This window comes from Lissotriton helveticus, chromosome 11 (genome assembly GCF_964261635.1).
Source record: "Lissotriton helveticus chromosome 11, aLisHel1.1, whole genome shotgun sequence".
In the NCBI taxonomy this organism is placed as follows: domain Eukaryota; kingdom Metazoa; phylum Chordata; class Amphibia; order Caudata; family Salamandridae; genus Lissotriton; species Lissotriton helveticus.
This window is the reverse complement of record NC_136072.1, coordinates 704094589-704112001: the sequence shown is the minus strand read 5'-3', so window position 1 is coordinate 704112001 and position 17413 is coordinate 704094589. Positions and strand designations below refer to the sequence as shown.

The window sequence follows — 17413 nt, the reverse complement described above, 5'->3', positions numbered from 1 at the left end:
CTCCTCAGGGAACTGACCTGACCCCTTGTGAAGAAACTGCCCCAGAGGTAGTCAGGCCTAGCCTGGCAGAGCCTCTGATGTCAGTGGACCCTTCCAAGGTGGGACCCAGTCTGGAGCAGGTAACCTGCCCCTCTCTACCCTGCCTCAGCCAGCCTAGGGCTGTAGAGGTCAGGGAGGCCAGTGGTGGACCCCAAAGGGCCCCCTGTCCAAAAGAACTTCCCAATCAGCAGATTAAGGGCACTGAAGCTGGTAATCCTAGCCAAGTGAAAATAAAACAGACTCCTGAGGGATCCCCCTTAAAACTAGATAGGGACCTCCCACAGATGGACACTGTTGGGCACAGCCAAACTTGGGACCTGAGGGCCCCAGACCTGACCTGTCCCTCCAGTAAGCCAAACAGAGGGGCCCAGCCTCCAGCTTTAGGTAGCCAGAGGTTGACCCTGAGAGCTCACAGCAACTCAGTCCTGGAAAGAAAGACACACATGGTAGATGGTGATTGGAGGAAGTTGAGCCCAACATCAGTGGAGCCTAACTTCAGTACTCCATTTCAGCACCAGCCTTTTACTTTGCCAAAACACACCACAGGTAGAGATTCCCTATGGTGGAGACCCTCAGAAACCCTTAGGGTGAGGGATTGCTTAGTGGACCATGAGATAGGGGGTAACCATGCCAGTGCTGGTACTTCCTTATATGGCCACTTAGGCAATATAGGCTTACCTGTCAAGGATAGCCTTATCTCCTTTCGTTTGGGGGGGGGGGGGTTATGTAGGAAGGTAGATCCCTGACTATGGTTGCCCCCAACTTTTTGCCTGGTGTTTTGCTGGTTTTCTGACTTAGTTGACCTGGGACCCTGCTATTCAGGACCCCAGGCCTACTGCTCTCTCTGTAAAATGGATTCCATGTACCTTAGGTACATATCTAATTGGATACTGAGTCACCTTATCAGTCCCTGTATAGTGTACCTTAGGTACCCAGGGCATAGGTGTACCCAGGTCCTACCAGGGGCTGCAGCATGTATTATGCCACCCCTGGCTGGCCATCCAAATCTGACACAACTGGCTGCACGACAGCTGGGGCAAGGTGGTGTAATCACCCTTTGCTTTAGATATAGTATACCTATATCTAAACCTAAATGGGCACACAGATCTCCTATCAGTCACTCCTATGGCAGGCCTTGACAATCCTGAAGGCAGAGTGCTTGGAATCGTGTGAGATAGTGCTCTGGCATGAGCTGGGCCTGTCTGCGGCTTTCGGGACCTATCCCTTAGCCGTTCCCATGATAACGCATACCATATACTCTTAAGTGCATTATAATCCTCGCGGTTATATGCCAACTCTGGTGTCGCTTTATCAAAACATGTCGAGTAAGGTGTCATACGAATTGGAATACTAACCCCTCGCCAATTCTGGCGACGGGGTTAGCATTCCACCCTTCTAGAGGGACACGACATGTATGTAACCTGTAACCCCGGTTAAAGTCAGACATAGCCTCAGCTCCACAAGATGGATGCTGCCACCGAGACACAAGTCTGCCCTCCTGCTGCTGGGAGTCCTCCCAGCACAGGAGGCAAGGACAAAGGGTTTCTTGCCAGGGGCGGTGCCAGCACCGTCCCAGACAGGATTTTGTGTATTCTAGGTAGGCAGGGCTTTAGAGGAAGGGGACTGCAAGTGGCACCCCGGTGCTCACTGTGCATAGGCCGGCTGGAACCAGTTCCAGGGGCACTCCAGCCCCTGATCTGAGGAAAGCCCGCCAAAGGAGAGGGGTGTAACCACCCCCCTCCTAGTCCCACCCATAGGGCAGGACTTAGTCGCGTGCCAGCCCCTTTTTGCAGGATAAAGGTAGGAACTGGCCCCCTTCCAAATCAGATCATCTTTGAATCCTGAAACTACTTTCCACGAAAGGAACTCAAGACTTCTTCCCAAGATTCTCCCTTGTGACTAAGGAGTAGTCACCCTGCAGCAGCAGGCACCAACCAAGCATCGCGGTTTGTTGCCAGTCTCTCCATCGGATCAAGACTGCTCCAGCACGACGAGAACCGGCTTCCCTGGCACCTCTGACCTCAACCTACATCATCAGCCCAGCTGTGATCCGTGGGTGCGACGAGACCTCAAGGGACCGGCCATCTTCAGAACTGCACGACGCTTGTCCAGCACGACCACCGAGTGACCCTCGACTGAGTGCTTTGGGGTAAGAGAAGCCCCGACCCTGAGCAGCTCCAGCACCGAAGTTCAGCCCCCCTGCATCCACGAGATCGGCGTGGGGCCCTTCTGCTCTTTGCTGCCAACCGCGTTGTCCAGGTCGCTGGCCCGTTGGCTAGTGGCCCTCTCACGACGCTCCACGACGACAACCACTGCTGGTCTGGTTGCTCCAGACTAGCCCTTGCTCCCCTCCAAAAGAGGAGCACCTTGGACCCTCCTGGTCCTCTCAAGACGCCATTTTTAGGTCCACCGCGTGGGCCTTGCATTTGCCAAGACTTGTTGCCCAATCCTGGGTCCAGCGACGTCAGCAGCAGAGACCTTCGTGGGACAGCTCGCACCTCCATCCTGGTCGCCGACAACGCCTCCTGGTCCGAGAGACTGCAGAGCCCAGCAACGCCCACTCACCTGGTCGAGGTGACTTCGCCCGGTGCCACTCTGGTGCCCATCTAATCACTGGCTAGTGATTCAGAACTTGGTCCCCTCTGCTTTCAGGTCTTCTTCTTCCCTGATCCAGGCTTGGATCACCACTAACTTTTCTTCACTGGCCACCTGCCAGCAACTTCCACTTCAGGCTCCTGGTTCATCAACAAGGGTTTCCGACGTGACTTCAACCCTATGCAGCCGCAGCCCCTGGGCTAGGTAAACCGAGTACTCCGGTGCTCCAGCATAGTCCAACACTCCTAGTGTTCGGATCCACTCTTGTTTTTGACCCACCTAGCCGGGTTCGCCCGAGAACAGTAACTTTGCAACTGCTAGCCTCCATAGACTTTTTCCCGCCTTACGCGTGAGAGTTCCCACTCTGCACACGACGTCCACAGGCCTCCTGCATCTAATCCCAGTGTTTAGAATTGTAGGCCTAGCGATTCCTGAGTCTAGAAAAGTATTACTTACCTGCTAGCAAGTTCGCATTCCGCTTACTGTGTATATGGTTTTTCGTGCCCCTAGGGCATTTGTGTAAATTGTGCGACTTAAAGTATTTTCGTAAGAGTTTTGTTGTGTGCTTAGCTCCCTGACTCATAAAGAGTTCAGGGTAGTCTTGTTATAAATAAATATCCGTTGATTTTCATAACAACTTGTGTGGTGTCCTCTCACTTGGTGTTCAAGGGGTAATGTGATGGTAAAACAGCTGGCTTAACACGCCCTCTAGAGTCTTAGCCTTAGACTGCTCGTATCCATGCTACTAGGATAGCTGGTCTATAAGGTTGACTTACAACCAATCATCAATAAGGGTTGTTTGGACTGATACATAGTGATCACTAGAATAGTGAGCACTGCATATCAGGCCAACTTCTCACACCCACTATTCATACTATACAAAAACATTAGGTCGAGATGAAAGTTCTCTTCTGTATTTTAAAATATATCAACCCTCATGCTTCAATTGTAAGCTCCAAACGATAGACCAATTAGTACATAATCAACGTTCACTGGCAATGAGTTATGGAAGAGAAGAGTTCAATTTTTTTCCCCTCACATATAAACGTTAGTTAAGAAGCAAATTAAATTGGGAACACGTCTGCAGTATTTCATAGAAAATATATCAAAGAATATGTTTGACTGTGCTTGGTCTAGTTTGGGTTTTTACATGGTATGTCTTGGACGCTATCAAGATGCATTCAGTGTAATAGGGACATCATGGGCAGATTTACTAATTTTTCATGCAATGGAGTGCAGCAACCAAATTGCTGCACTGGGTTCTGCGTGGGTGAAAAAGAAGTTCAGAGCCATATGTATGAAGATTGGCCTGCTGCTGCTGGTTTCCTAACTCCTTTGGTTCCAAGCTCGTGTAGCTACAACATCTACAGCCTAATCTTACTCTCAAGACCATTTTATGGAAATATGAATTGTTGGGCTGAATGTGACTGTAAAACATTTCAGTGGGGTCTTGCCACTCTAGCTCACCCTGTTAGCAGACTTTCTTTGAGGAGTCAGTCATCATCTAGAATATAACAGTTGCAAGTCTAAGGCCCAGATTTACGTATGCTTTGCGCCGGGTTTGTGCCACAAAAGTGACTCATATCTGGGACAAAGTGTTGTTGTGGGCTTTACTATCCAACGCAAAGCAGGATTTGCTTTGGGACATTTTCCAAAGTAACGCAAAGTTGTGATATGTGCTTTTTTGTGCTACTGTGCGTCAATAGAGGGCATTCCATGGGTGTTGTATAGGTATACCAATGCAACCGCTCATGGGCTTTGGCTCCAATCCTTACCTCCTAACAGTCGTATATAGGGATTTGCTCCAAAAATCGGTGCCTCCTCAGAGCATGCGTAACAAGAAGAAAAAGTTGTCATTCTTTTTCCAACTTTGTATGTGTGGTGCAGAGTACAGCACACATTCAAGGTGAGAAAGGTTTTAACCCTTTAACTGCAGGGGTTATTCCCCCGCTGTGCTGGGGGGCGGGGGTGGGCACGCACAGCGTCCCGGTGCTCATGACGAGCTGAGCTCGTCACGGCCACACCCGTTTCCTTAGAACGCTCAGCACAGCAGGGGAATCATCCCCGCGTGTGAGCGTTCTAACGGCCATGATGAGCCCAGCTCGTCATGAGCGCACGAGCACCGTGGCTCATGATGAGCTGAGCCTGTCATCAGCATGGGAGGGTTTAAAGGATTGTTTTTGCACTGGAAGGGTCTTCTTTTAATACAAATCCTAGGGGCATAATCATGAGCCTCTTGTGCCACCGGCAGCGCAAATCAAAAATCATATCTATGAGGCCACGCACTGCCACTATGCGTGGCTTTGAATGACCGCATAGATATGGAGAAAGGCAAGGCTGCACAAATCGCTGTGCTGCCTTACTCTGCGCTCAGGATGCAATCCAATGGCATTGCATTTGGTTTCCTAGACTGCACCCATGGATTTTGACACTTCCCCAGATTTATAAGAGCATGTAAACCTGGGGAAGCACCAAAACCTTACGCCTCCTGAGGTGAGGCATAATGAGGAGAAATAACTTTATTTCTCCTTTCCATGTGTGCTGCTTTGTGCAGCACGCATAGAAAGAGGAAAAAACCTCTTAGGATTGTTTCTGTGCAGGAAGGGCCCACTTCCTGCACAAAAACAGTCCTTCTAACAACACAGGCACCCTTGCACCATGGTGCAAGGCTGCCTGTGTTGGTGTTAGGCTGTCGAAATGGGGAAACATCCTTTACCACGCAACTTTTACCACGCAGTGCCTTTACAATGCAGGTTTTACAACGAAAACCATTACAACGCATTGCACTGGGGGGCGCTCTAGGATAGGGAATAGTTTTAATTTACTATCCAACACCTTCCCTACTATCCACGGGGACTGGAGTTGGAATAGTAAATTAAACTATTCACTATGCAGCACCCCCCAAAGCAATGCGTTGTAAAGGCTTGCGTTGTAAAACTTGCGTTGTAACAGCATGCGTGGTAAAAGCATGCGTCGTAGCAACGTACATCCGCCGAAATGGCACCAGCACAGGGGGAAAAGACAGGAATGCACCGTATTGCATAAATACAGTGCATTCCTGCCTTGGTTTCACTTTGGCGTAGGGCAGCACATGCTCTTCCCTGCGTCAAATCCCCATAAATTAGGGCATTATTCTTTAAGGAACACACACATCCTTGCTCTATGGTGTAAAGGTGTGTGCATTGGCATATGACAGGCAAAAATGCAGCAGTGCTGGGGAAGAGAAAATAGTAAATATGGCACATGATTTCACCTTCCCTTTTAAGTAAGGTAGCACAGCAACTTTGGTTTGTGCTAAATATTAGTAAATCTGGTCTCCAAGCTCTTGATAACTACTGCTTTTTCTAGAAAAGCTTGACCTGCCAGGTAATTGCTGTGTGGTTTATCTTAATTTGTACCACCAAAAATGGAAATTTGGTGGTCAACAACTGCATTTGTGGGGTACCGTATTTTGTCCTCCACACTAACCAAAAATAGATAGATATAAACAACTGGGAAGTGATGAGCCATCCAAGTGCGTTCAGTGTCTAAAAGCGTATAACCTACTCAAATCTGTCAAAGTTGCTTTCCAGGGAATGTTTTGCCTTCCTGAAGGACTGAGACTTAGATTATGGTTAATTTGTTCAAAAGGAAAAAGGGCAAAGAGCAAGAAGGGTAATATTTGTAGGGGTCGTTATTGGTTCCAGATTCTGTTAGTGTGTGAAACATTTCTTTTTTAATGTTATCATTCAATTATGTGAGTGGAATAAAAAATGGTATGAGCTGCTTTGAATTGTGGGGTCAATCTTCAGACAGTGGTTGGTCCTCTTTTCAAGGTTGTACATTATCATGGGGCCAACGCTCCATTCAAAGACTATTCTCTCATGGGTAGTCCACTGTGCCTTTACTAGAAGGTGTGGAGAGGACCCTTAGTGTAGTGTCTGTCCTGGGCAGTACAGACTTGTGGGTGCCCGTGACAATCACGATCTCAGGAGTCCAGAAGCGTGTTCGTGGGCTTGGGATCTGCTCTGCTTCTCCGTGTCAACTTTCATGATGTTGGATGAGTCAATTTCTTCCCCTTGATCACCAAATCAGGATCATTAAATTTCTCCTCATAAGCCCCCTGAGGTGACCAAGTAGATTCCTCTTTAACAGAACAATCTATACCTTCAATGCCAAATTGTCCTTTTGCGTCTACAACTTTTAAACACCATTGTGAGCCCTTAAAAGACCTTATGAAAGTCAGACCAAACAATTGAGTATTATAAAATAGACAATTTTTTAATTTTTTAAATCATGTGTATTTTGTCGTTCTATTCGTTTATTCGTTGTCTAATGTGCAATTTCTAGGTGGAGCACTTTCCGGATGGTCTAAGATGGAGTCTGTGTCCTGATACATTTTGGGCTTTGGGGATGTACTCACAATGTATTCTCTGTATGCTCTAACTGGAACGCTTTGAAGAAAGAAAAAAAATTGATACTTCAACTTAACACTAGATGTCAGAAAAATCCATAGCATTTGAATTTAGGCCACTACACATTGCAAAGGAATTGTAACAGGTAAGCGCGGTGTGGCGGGGCAGGGGGATGTCGACAGACGGCGGAATAGAATTATTTATATTTTAAATTATCCCCTATTCCGTCGTCTGTCAACTTCCCAAACTCATGCCCCACCGCGCTTACATGTATGAACCACTGCTGCAGATAAGCAACGTTTTCCAAACACTGCATACAAATAAAAAAATCACCTGGTATTTGGAAAACACTTCAGAATTAATAAATGATAATACACTCTTTGCCTCATGCAGCGAGGTTTACTCTACATTAAGTGCACTTCGGCTTAATGATGGCACGTAGCAAGCTACTCATTGACTCTGGATGAATCATTGCAAGAACCCATGTTGTCAGAACCCGCCAAACATTTCATTTACCTGTAGAGTAGTGAGTGGACAACTATCAGTGTGGTCCCTTTTTGAAAGGAATAAAAGAAAACCAATACCAGAAATATGGCACACAAAGTGCCATTGCAAATGCTGTTTCATAATCACTGCACACATTTCTCAGAACTGTGCATTTTCCCTCCAGGTGATCATCAATCCCAACTTCGAAGTGGCAGAAACAGACTACACGAACAACGTGATGAAGTGCCGGTGTCGCTACGACGGAATGCGCATCTGGATGTATAACTGCCATATAGGTAAGAATATGGATAGGAACACATATGATAGAACCAGGCCAGGGCTGACTCAAACATCAAACTAATAATCACGTTGCGCCACCATTCAGCAATGGGTGAGCCATTTTCTTTTCTATGATTAGGTGCCTAGTTACGCCCTGACAATCTGGAAGGCATGTTGCCAACACGCAGTAGTTGAAGAACCTTAGAAAAAAAGTATAGAAACTGTGATGTGGCACACAATTGTGGCAGGTTAGTGGGTGTGTGGGCGGTGTCAAAGGCATGGCTAAAAAAAAACATATTATGTAACTTTTTCAGTCTTTCACATTCAGGTAACTATATATACAATAATGAACAGCTTGAATGAAAAATAAATGCAAGTTAGGTTGATCATTTGTAAATGCACTATTGCACATTATGATCCCTCTATTAGTTAATGCACTGCAGAGGTGTGTGTTTGTGTAACCAGAGAGACACAGTATTGAATCCTGATTGGTGCAGTGGAGAATAATGGCTTAGGTATTTTTAGTACTACAACATTGCAGGACGTGACAGAAAGCACTGTGAATATGTAAGTCATTATTTTAAACTTGCATTACACACAGTGTAAGATAGGCTGCTACAAAATGCACAACTGTTCTAAATTAAAAAGTGCTTCCAAAGTATAGATTTTAGTAATACCCAGGCTGTAAGTAGTGCCTTTATTTATAACAGTCTATTAAAAGCACAGACTTCACAGCTCAGCTGGTAACACACTTACAGTACCACGCAAAAAATAAATCTGTGTCATCAGGAAGCTTCAAGTGATTCAATCACTTCAAGTCAATACTGCTTCCAAACTCCCTTCACATTTGCAGATTAACCAGTTGCACACTTTTAAATTACTTTCAGAAGAGCAGGTACCCTGGCAAGAAGGCTTGTTTCTTGCTTAACTCTCTGCCAGGAAATGGCCACTACAACCGTTTCCACGCAAGCCTTTACCACACATGCATTAGAACGCATGCGTGGTTACCACGAAAGCCTTTACCACGCATACCTTTACTACGAGATGCGTAGTAAAGGCATGTGTGATAAAGGAAAAAAAAGGGGGGGCTTGGGGGTCTCCCCCCCAAAGAAAAAAAAGTGTGAGATTAAAAAGGGGGGTTGAGGGGGTTGCCCCCCAAAAATTGTTTTTAAAAAACAAAAATGAAGTGAGGAAGAGAAGTGGAGGCAATCGGCGTAGTTAGAGAGGAAACAGAAAGAAACTTCCGCTTCCTCTTTACGACATAGGACGTCATCAAGGAAGATGAAGACACAACGTAAAGAGGTAAGGGGAATTTTAAATAAATAAAAAAAGATTGAGGGGTAAAGGCAGGGGTAATTAATCGAAGGTTTGGGGGCTGGGAGGGGCACGTAAGGGTACAGGGGAGGAGTATAACCTTTCCCAAGTGTATGCCCTTACCATGCATAAATTTACAACGAAAATCATTGTAAATCTATGCGTGGTAAAGGAATATTTATGGAAAAGCTTATGCGTGAAGAAAGCATTCCGTTGTAACGCGAGCATGGTAAAGGCATGCGTTGCAACGAAATGCGTTGTAACGACATACAACCCTCTTTGCCCCCACTTCGGTTTCAAAGCGCAAGAGACTCCCTGCCTTACATATCATCTGATGATGTTTGGGGTGATACTACACTCCATCACTTGTTGTATTGCATATCATCTGAGGCATTTCAACTGTCAGTATTTCAACTGTAAGCCCGGTGCGGCTGTCTTTTCACAAATAGTAGAGGAACTGTTTTTTTTTTCTTGTAGCACCGGACCCTCCCCCCAGAGCAAGTGTGAATCAATGCCACATTTGGTACTGGGGGCCGATATTACAGCACCACTGCAAAACCGGCCACAAGCATCATATAAAACAACCCCCACTGCTGCAGAACTGGCCACCATCCTTAAAGCCTCCCAGGAAAACGCCCGATGCCTGCTAGGTCCGTCCGGCCCTGCCTCTGCCAACAGGGCTGGTCTGGGAAACCAGAAGCAGTCCTGGCAAAAATGTTCAACCCAACCTCACTCCCTTCGACTCCTCACACAATCTCTCTCCATCAGGGCACCAGTCCTAAAAAAAGAAGTGGGGGGATGCTGACGTCACGACAGGAAGTGACATCACGAAAAGTGGCTTGCACCACCAGACTCATTGCCTCCCCTCGCTCACCCCTTAGATGCAATTGCATTAGAAAAACCAGCGCATGAGCAGCGTTCTGAATGGGCTCCGATCTCGGCCCAGAGAGGCCAAAGAGTGAATGTGTGTCTCCATTTGCTCCAGTTATCGAGCTCCCAGTAAGATAAGTGGGGGGACGCCGTCCACCCGCGTGGTACCGCGACTCGAGCCCTGCTCTCCATCCATCTTCTCACTCTTTCCTTCTCGCCTCTTTCTTCTCCCTCATTGACCGCTTCCTATCTATGCTCCCTCTGCTTCCTCCCCCACCTCCCCACCCTGCAGCCTCCCTGTGCCCACTTAATTATCCTTGGTGAGCTGGGGAAGCTGACAGAGGCACTAGGAGCTCCAGGCCATCGCTGGAATAAAAGGCCTGTCCCACTCTGGGTGCCAACGCTTGCATGAGGCTAGAGACCCCTGGCTCGGTAAAAATAAATGTAGCAAGGCCACTCTAACAGTCGCAAAAAACGTATGTTATTGTAGGGAAAAAATGGGCACCCCTGATAAACGCCTACTCCCCCTTACCCCCTTCCTGTCTATACATTCTTTCAATTTCACATCTGGATGGAGAGTTATAGTGAAGTGTGCAATGCCAGATGCTGTCTGACGGATTTGGGTTTCTGGCTAACAAAGACCTAATTATAAATAATGCAACCTTCAGATTTTAACAAGTCGCGTATTGGCTAGGAATCGTGGAATAAAAAGTTCTGCCTCCGTAGAGTCTTTCCTTTCTGAAGTTGCAAAGGGTCGTCTTTGACTTGAGATGAAAGATGTTTTTATTTCTATTTTCCTCATGCTCTGTCTCAGCCCATTTTAAAGATATGAAGATTACAAGCACCGACTCCTGCTAGTGCTAATTTAAACTTGTTTTTATCTCTGTGTGCTTAACAGATGAAGTACTGTTCAATACACAAATAAGAAAAAAGTTTCAAATCAATCGTATATTCAGTCAAGAGGCTCTTGCGCCATCTCGTGGCTCTATCTAGCGGGCATTTACTTAGAGCCGAGAATACCAAAATCCACCTTGATAAACTGCCAAGTTTCACAAGTATTTTACAGGGCACTTGGGCGTGACACTTCATCACTTTATTTGCAAGACTCTAGCGCTTAGTACCAGTGCATGGCTGGGGAGGTGATTATTGTAGCAACTTTTAAAATCCAACACAACGTGATCGGAAGTTAAAGGGTGCCCTAAAGTGGGGGTTCCTCCGCTAAGGCGGAGTGTGTGCCACACTGCTTCATCTACAAGCTGAATGCAAACAATGAAAGGATAATAACCTTCATTGTTATCATTTAGTTTTTTGTATTCAGCTTTTTATCACGGGCACCTCCTGACTTCCTACTTGCCTCTGTGCCCGCGTCAGTAATAGCTTGCAGGCACAAAGGCAAAGTGATTCCTCATTTTAAGGTGCCAATGTCCCCATGCACATGAGGGATTGTCCCCTCATGATTGTGCAAGTAGAACCCATATTATAAACAAGCATTTACTCCCTCTTCTAAATCAAAGTACACCCAGGGAGTAGGAGAGCGCTGACGAATGTTCCGCACTCTTTTTGAAAACATCTTCTCCAGAGTGCTTAGGCCTGGACTCTAACCTAATGTCATGCCATCGGAGAGGAACAGCTTAATCTCAGCACAAAAAGTGGATTTTCCTGGCAGACCCCTATCCAAGCAAAGGTGCAAGGATTCCTTAAGTTTGTGTTATTCAAAGCCACAATGTGGGAAAGGTGGTAGTGCAGCATCCATGAATTCTGGTAAAAGAAAGTAACTCATTTACTGAATTATTGGAGAACATCATCTTTTCTTCATGAAATTTTCTTTGCAGCACAGCAAGCTAAACTCTGTCCATGATGGGCAAATGAAAATACGTGTGCATAACACTACCACTACTACCACTATAGCAATGCAAACTGTAAGTGGCAAGTTCATCGGGATAGCACGTAAGCCACTCATTCTCACCAGGAGAAATATTCATAGGGCCAGATTTACTTTTCTTTCATACAACGCAGCAAAGCAGTTGGCTGCGCGGCACTGTGCTGCTTGAAAGACAGAGAACAGAAGTGAGCTGCATCTACTAAGACATGACGCACTTCTGCTCTCTTGCAGTAAGGACACACGGTGTGCTGCCTAACACCAAAAAAGACACCCTTGCACCATGTTGCAAGGATGTCTAAATTACAAGCAGGATCCCTTTAGGGCAAAAAGGGATACTTTCCAGCACAAAACAATCCATAGAGGTATATTCCTCCTTCTACGTGTGCTTCAGAATAAAGCACATATGGAAAGAGAAAGTCACAAGGAGAAATAAAGATATTTCTCCTAGTTACTCCTCTGTCAGCTAGGCGCACCATTTTGGCGTAAATCTAGGTTCACAAGTGGTTGTAAATCTGGTTTTGCATCGAAATACATGAGTGGATGCATGGAAATGCCCTTGCTCCAGCCATGTAAAGCCTACCTGATGTAAAGTAACGTAAGGCCCCTCTCCTTCAATATAATTAACCCTGCTACCAGTGTTACCGTGGGATGCGGATTATCGCCTTGCTGCTGCCCTAACGGACCGCCTGATTGACATCAGTCTCTAAGCTTCAGACCTCGCGGTACCCGCTCCGCGGGTCCCGCATCGTAAGCAGATTCCGCTGGGACACCTGAAAGCTGCTGCGGGTGTGGGTTCGATTCGAAGGGCTGCGAGCATCAAGACCGGGACTCGGTCTCCCAGGAGTCCCGGCAAACCCGTGCCCGAATCACCTGGGCTGCTCTCCCTCATCGCCCCGCCCCTCTCCTTCAATATAATTAACCCTGCTACCTGTGTTACCCTGGGATGCGGATTATCGCCTTGCTGCTACCCTAACGGACCGCCTGATTGACATCAGTCTCTAAGCTTCAGACCTCGCGGTACCCGCTCCGCGGGTCCCGCATCGTAAGCAGATTCCACTGGGAAACCTGAAAGCTGCTGCGGGTGTGGGTTCGATTCGAAGGGCTGCGAGCATCGGGATCGGGACTCGGTCTCCCAGGAGTCCCGGCAAACCCGTGCCCGAATCACCTGGGCTGCTCTCCCTCATCGCCCCGCCCCTCTCCTTCAATATAATTAACCCTGCTACCAGTGTTACCCTGTGATGCGGATTATCGCCTTGCTGCTGCCCTAACGGACCGCCTGATTGACATCAGTCTCTAAGCTTCAGACCTCGCGGTACCTGCTCCGCGGGTCCCGCATCCTAAGCAGATTCCACTGGGACACCTGAAAGCTGCTGCGGGTGTGGGTTCGATTCGAAGGGCTGCGAGCATCGGGACCGGGACTCGGTCTCCCAGGAGTCCCGGCAAACCCGTGCCCGAATCACCTGGGCTGCTCTCCCTCATCGCCCCGCCCCTCTCCTTCAATATAATTAACCCTGCTACCAGTGTTACCGTGGGATGCGGATTATCGTCTTGCTGCTGCCCTAACGGACCGCCTGATTGACATCAGTCTCTAAGCTTCAGACCTCGCGGTACCCGCTCCGCGGGTCCCGCATCGTAAGCAGATTCCACTGGGACACCTGAAAGCTGCTGCGGGTGTGGGTTCGATTCGAAGGGCTGCGAGCATTGGGACCGGGACTCGGTTTCCCAGGAGTCCCGGCAAACCCGTGCCCGAATCACCTGGGCTGCTCTCCCTCATCGCCCCGCCCCTCTCCTTCAATATAATTAACCCTGCTACCAGTGTTACCATGGGATGCGGATTATCGCCTTGCTGCTGCCCTAACGGACCGCCTGATTGACATCAGTCTTTAAGCTTCAGACCTCGCGGTACCCGCGGAGCGGGTCCGGCATCGTAAGCAGATTCCACTGGGACACCTGAAAGCTGCTGCGGGTGTGGGTTCGATTCGAAGGGCTGCGAGCATTGGGACCGGGACTCGGTCTCCCAGGAGTCCCGGCAAACCCGTGCCCGAATCACCTGGGCTGCTCTCCCTCATCGCCCCGCCCCTCTCCTTCAATATAATTAACCCTGCTACCAGTGTTACCGTGGGATGCGGATTATCGCCTTGCTGCTGCCCTAACGGACCGCCTGATTGACATCAGTCTCTAAGCTTCAGACCTCGCGGTACCCGCTCCGCGGGTCCCGCATCGTAAGCAGATTCCACTGGGACACCTGAAAGCTGCTGCGGGTGTGGGTTCGATTCGAAGGGCTGCGAGCATCGGGACCGGGACTCGGTCTCCCAGGAGTCCCGGCAAACCCGTGCCCGAATCACCTGGGCTGTTCTCCCTCATCGCCCCGCCCCTCTCCTTCAATATAATTAACCCTGCTACCAGTGTTACCGTGGGATGCGGATTATCGCCTTGCTGCTGCCCTAACGGACCGCCTGATTGACATCAGTCTCTAAGCTTCAGACCTCGCGGTACCCGCTCCGCGGGTCCCGCATCGTAAGCAGAATCCACTGGGACACCTGAAAGCTGCTGCGGGTGTGGGTTCGATTCGAAGGGCTGTGAGCATCGGGACCGGGACTCGGTCTCCCAGGAGTCCCGGCAAACTCGTGCCCGAATCACCTGGGCTGCTCTCCCTCATCGCCCCGCCCCTCTCCTTCAATATAATTAACCCTGCTACCAGTGTTACCCTGGGACGCGGATTATCGCCTTGCTGCTGCCCTAACGGACCGCCTGATTGACATCAGTCTCTAAGCTTCAGACCTCGCGGTACCCGCTCCGCGGGTCCCGCATCGTAAGCAGATTCCACTGGGACACCTGAAAGCTGCTGCGGGTGTGGGTTCGATTCGAAGGGCTGCGAGCATCGGGACCGGGACTCGGTCTCCCAGGAGTCCCGGCAAACCCATGCCCGAATCACCTGGGCTGCTCTCCCTCATCGCCCCACCCCTCTCCTTCAACAACGCTCTACCCTACATAACTGATCCACGAATCCCGCTGCGCGGGAGCGCGCGGGAGCGCCCGGGGCGAAGCACGGGCAAAGGGCAGGCCCTCTGAGGCCCTCCGAGGCCAGAGGAGGACAGGGCAAGCCGGGCCTCGCTCCCTTGACTGCCTCTGCTGTATATTATTAATTGGAACTTTTTGAGGCGGTTTCTCTGCAGTCTACTGCCTTTCCAATAGTTTTAAGCTTGTTTGTTCCTATTGTACCTCAGTTGTATTCAGGTAGACATCATACTCCATAGCCTGTATTTTAAAGTTATATTTTGTTTTGTGTTGGAGGATGCCTTCACCCACCATTGTACTACCTGCTGAAGGAAGTGTTAAACAAGGGACGCTGGATGGTTTCGTCATCAGGTCAGCATCTATGGCGGATAGGGATCTAACACTATCCGAACGACGAGCAAACAGACGCCGCTCGATTGAGCACTTTAAGAATAAAAGGTCTTCACTGGGTCCTATTCTATCTGGCTTGCCTGTGCCACTAGATTTAGTTACTAGCCCACCGAGTTCTGAGCATCTGCTCGACTCTAGCATTCCTTTTTTACTACAGGATAGGGATAGCCCCCCAGAATCCCAGGTTGTTTCTAACCCCGTCACTGATCTCTCAGCCTCGTTGGTCAGTATATCAGACGAGGTTGCATCTATGACGGATTCCTTGCTGACAATAATTGAGCCTCCCCCTAAACCCGATACGCCCGCTGTAGCTGTAGCTACGGAAGATAATCGGTGTTATGGTCCCCCACCTAAGAAAAGGAGAAGGAAGGGGCAGGGTATAGCTCGTAAGTTAGCCGCATCTTCCCCCTGTACTAAGCAGAGCTATCTCCCTTCTCCAGCCATAAACCTACAGAGTACTACTTCTATTCTCTCTACAGATCAACAAGTTCCCGATCTACTGGGGAGCATGGACAAAATGATTAGATCACTTACCATGCCCCTGGTGGAGAGAATCAAGGGGATTGCTGTACAGTTGAGAGATTTAGAGAAGGCTTTTGAGGCTTTACATCTGAGTAACAAGGGTACAGGTGGGGAAGTCCCTACCCCCCCCTGTTACTACTGCCTCTCGGGGTTTTGCACCACGGACCAAGGAAAACCTTCCAAGCAGCCCAAGGGCGCCGCGTCGTTGGTTACTGTAGTTCCCAGGCGCGACAATGATGGTGCAGTTAAGGATTCTTCGGGGAGCACGACATCTACTTGCTCACAAACCAAACCCGTGGTTGCAGATGCTACTGTCAGATCACAAATCCCTAAGAGACAACGAGTTAATTTACCCCCTGAAGCAGTACCTTTTGTGGTGATCTTAACCGGCGTTCCGGTCTTGGAGCCGGGTAAGATGGAGGACTAAGTCCAACTTAAAAACAAGGCCATTTATTGGCTTAAACAGAATCAGCCCTTACCTCCTTACCTTAACGGAGAAATACTAATGGTACGACGGCTTGTATGGCTAGGGTCCACCCAAAAAAGCATAACAGGGGATATTGTTATAATTAGCTTTAAAGATAATAGGGCGGTTAGTCACATTCTAAACTGGTCCTCGTCTAATAGCAGCAGCTCGATGACCCCTCTAGAACTGCCTTACTTTTATCCTAGAAACCTGATAACTCCAGTGGCTAATCCTAGACACCGGGCATTTAATGCGACAAATACAACCAGGCCTCTTACGTACCTGCAGGATAAACAAACGAGGGGACAATGTTCCCATCCTATGGGGCAATATCGTGCACCTAGACCTCTACTTGATACACACTTAGTTGATCCTGTTTTTCCGGCTCACCCGTTTCACCACGATTCGTGGCCTCAGTATTTTAATTATCCCCCTACAACACCTATCCCCTGGACTTTGAACACATTTCAAATCCCCCTTTATAACCGTTATGAAAGCCTCCGAGAATTGGAGGGTGTAGATTGACTGAGTTGTAGTTCACATGCATTAGCTTGTCCTGCAGCCTCTACCTTTCAAGTAACATGTCACAGTTGTCCACCTATTGACTCAGTGTCGCTTAATGTTGCTGGTCCCACTTTTACTCCTGGGCAATGTGATGATTTAGGTCCAGTTTCAATTTGCAGCCCAGGTCTTGTTAATCTTGATGTCTTAAAAGTTAGTACAGTAGTCACCTCACGTGGCCTTAGCCCTGATATCCCTGATGTCCCTGAACCTAGTAGCTCCAGCCAGATCCCTGAGATTTCTGTGGACCGCAGTAATAGGGGTCAAGTGGTTAAATACAGTGCTCAAGGGAACTTTGAGTTCTTCTTTTGGAATGTTTCAGGGATCAAGGACAAGGCATCGGTCACTTCTTGGGTTGTGTTTGTCGAACCTTTTGGAATACTGTGTATTCAAGAAACTTGGTCAGTTGAGCCCGTTCATCTAAACGGGTTTAGAACCTTTCATGTTGCAGCTGTACCCTCCAATCGTGGGAGGAATAAGGGTGGGATATGTATTTACATTTCGAACCTGCTGGGTATTGCGAACATTAAAGTAGTCAAGTCTGGACTATGCTATCAAATTTTATTAATCAGGTTGGCTTCTAAGGTCGATATTATC

General features: G+C 48.3%; 1 protein-coding gene across 1 annotated transcript in view; it reads left to right on the top strand.

Annotated features, from left to right (window-relative positions):
- LOXL2 (lysyl oxidase like 2) overlaps positions 1-17413 on the top strand; it is a 443363-nt gene that overhangs the window by 409413 nt on the left and 16537 nt on the right. The window contains exon 13 of the mRNA XM_078666555.1: positions 7699-7810. Within this exon, the coding sequence (XP_078522681.1) occupies positions 7699-7810 (112 nt within the window). The remainder of the gene's footprint in view (positions 1-7698; positions 7811-17413) is intronic.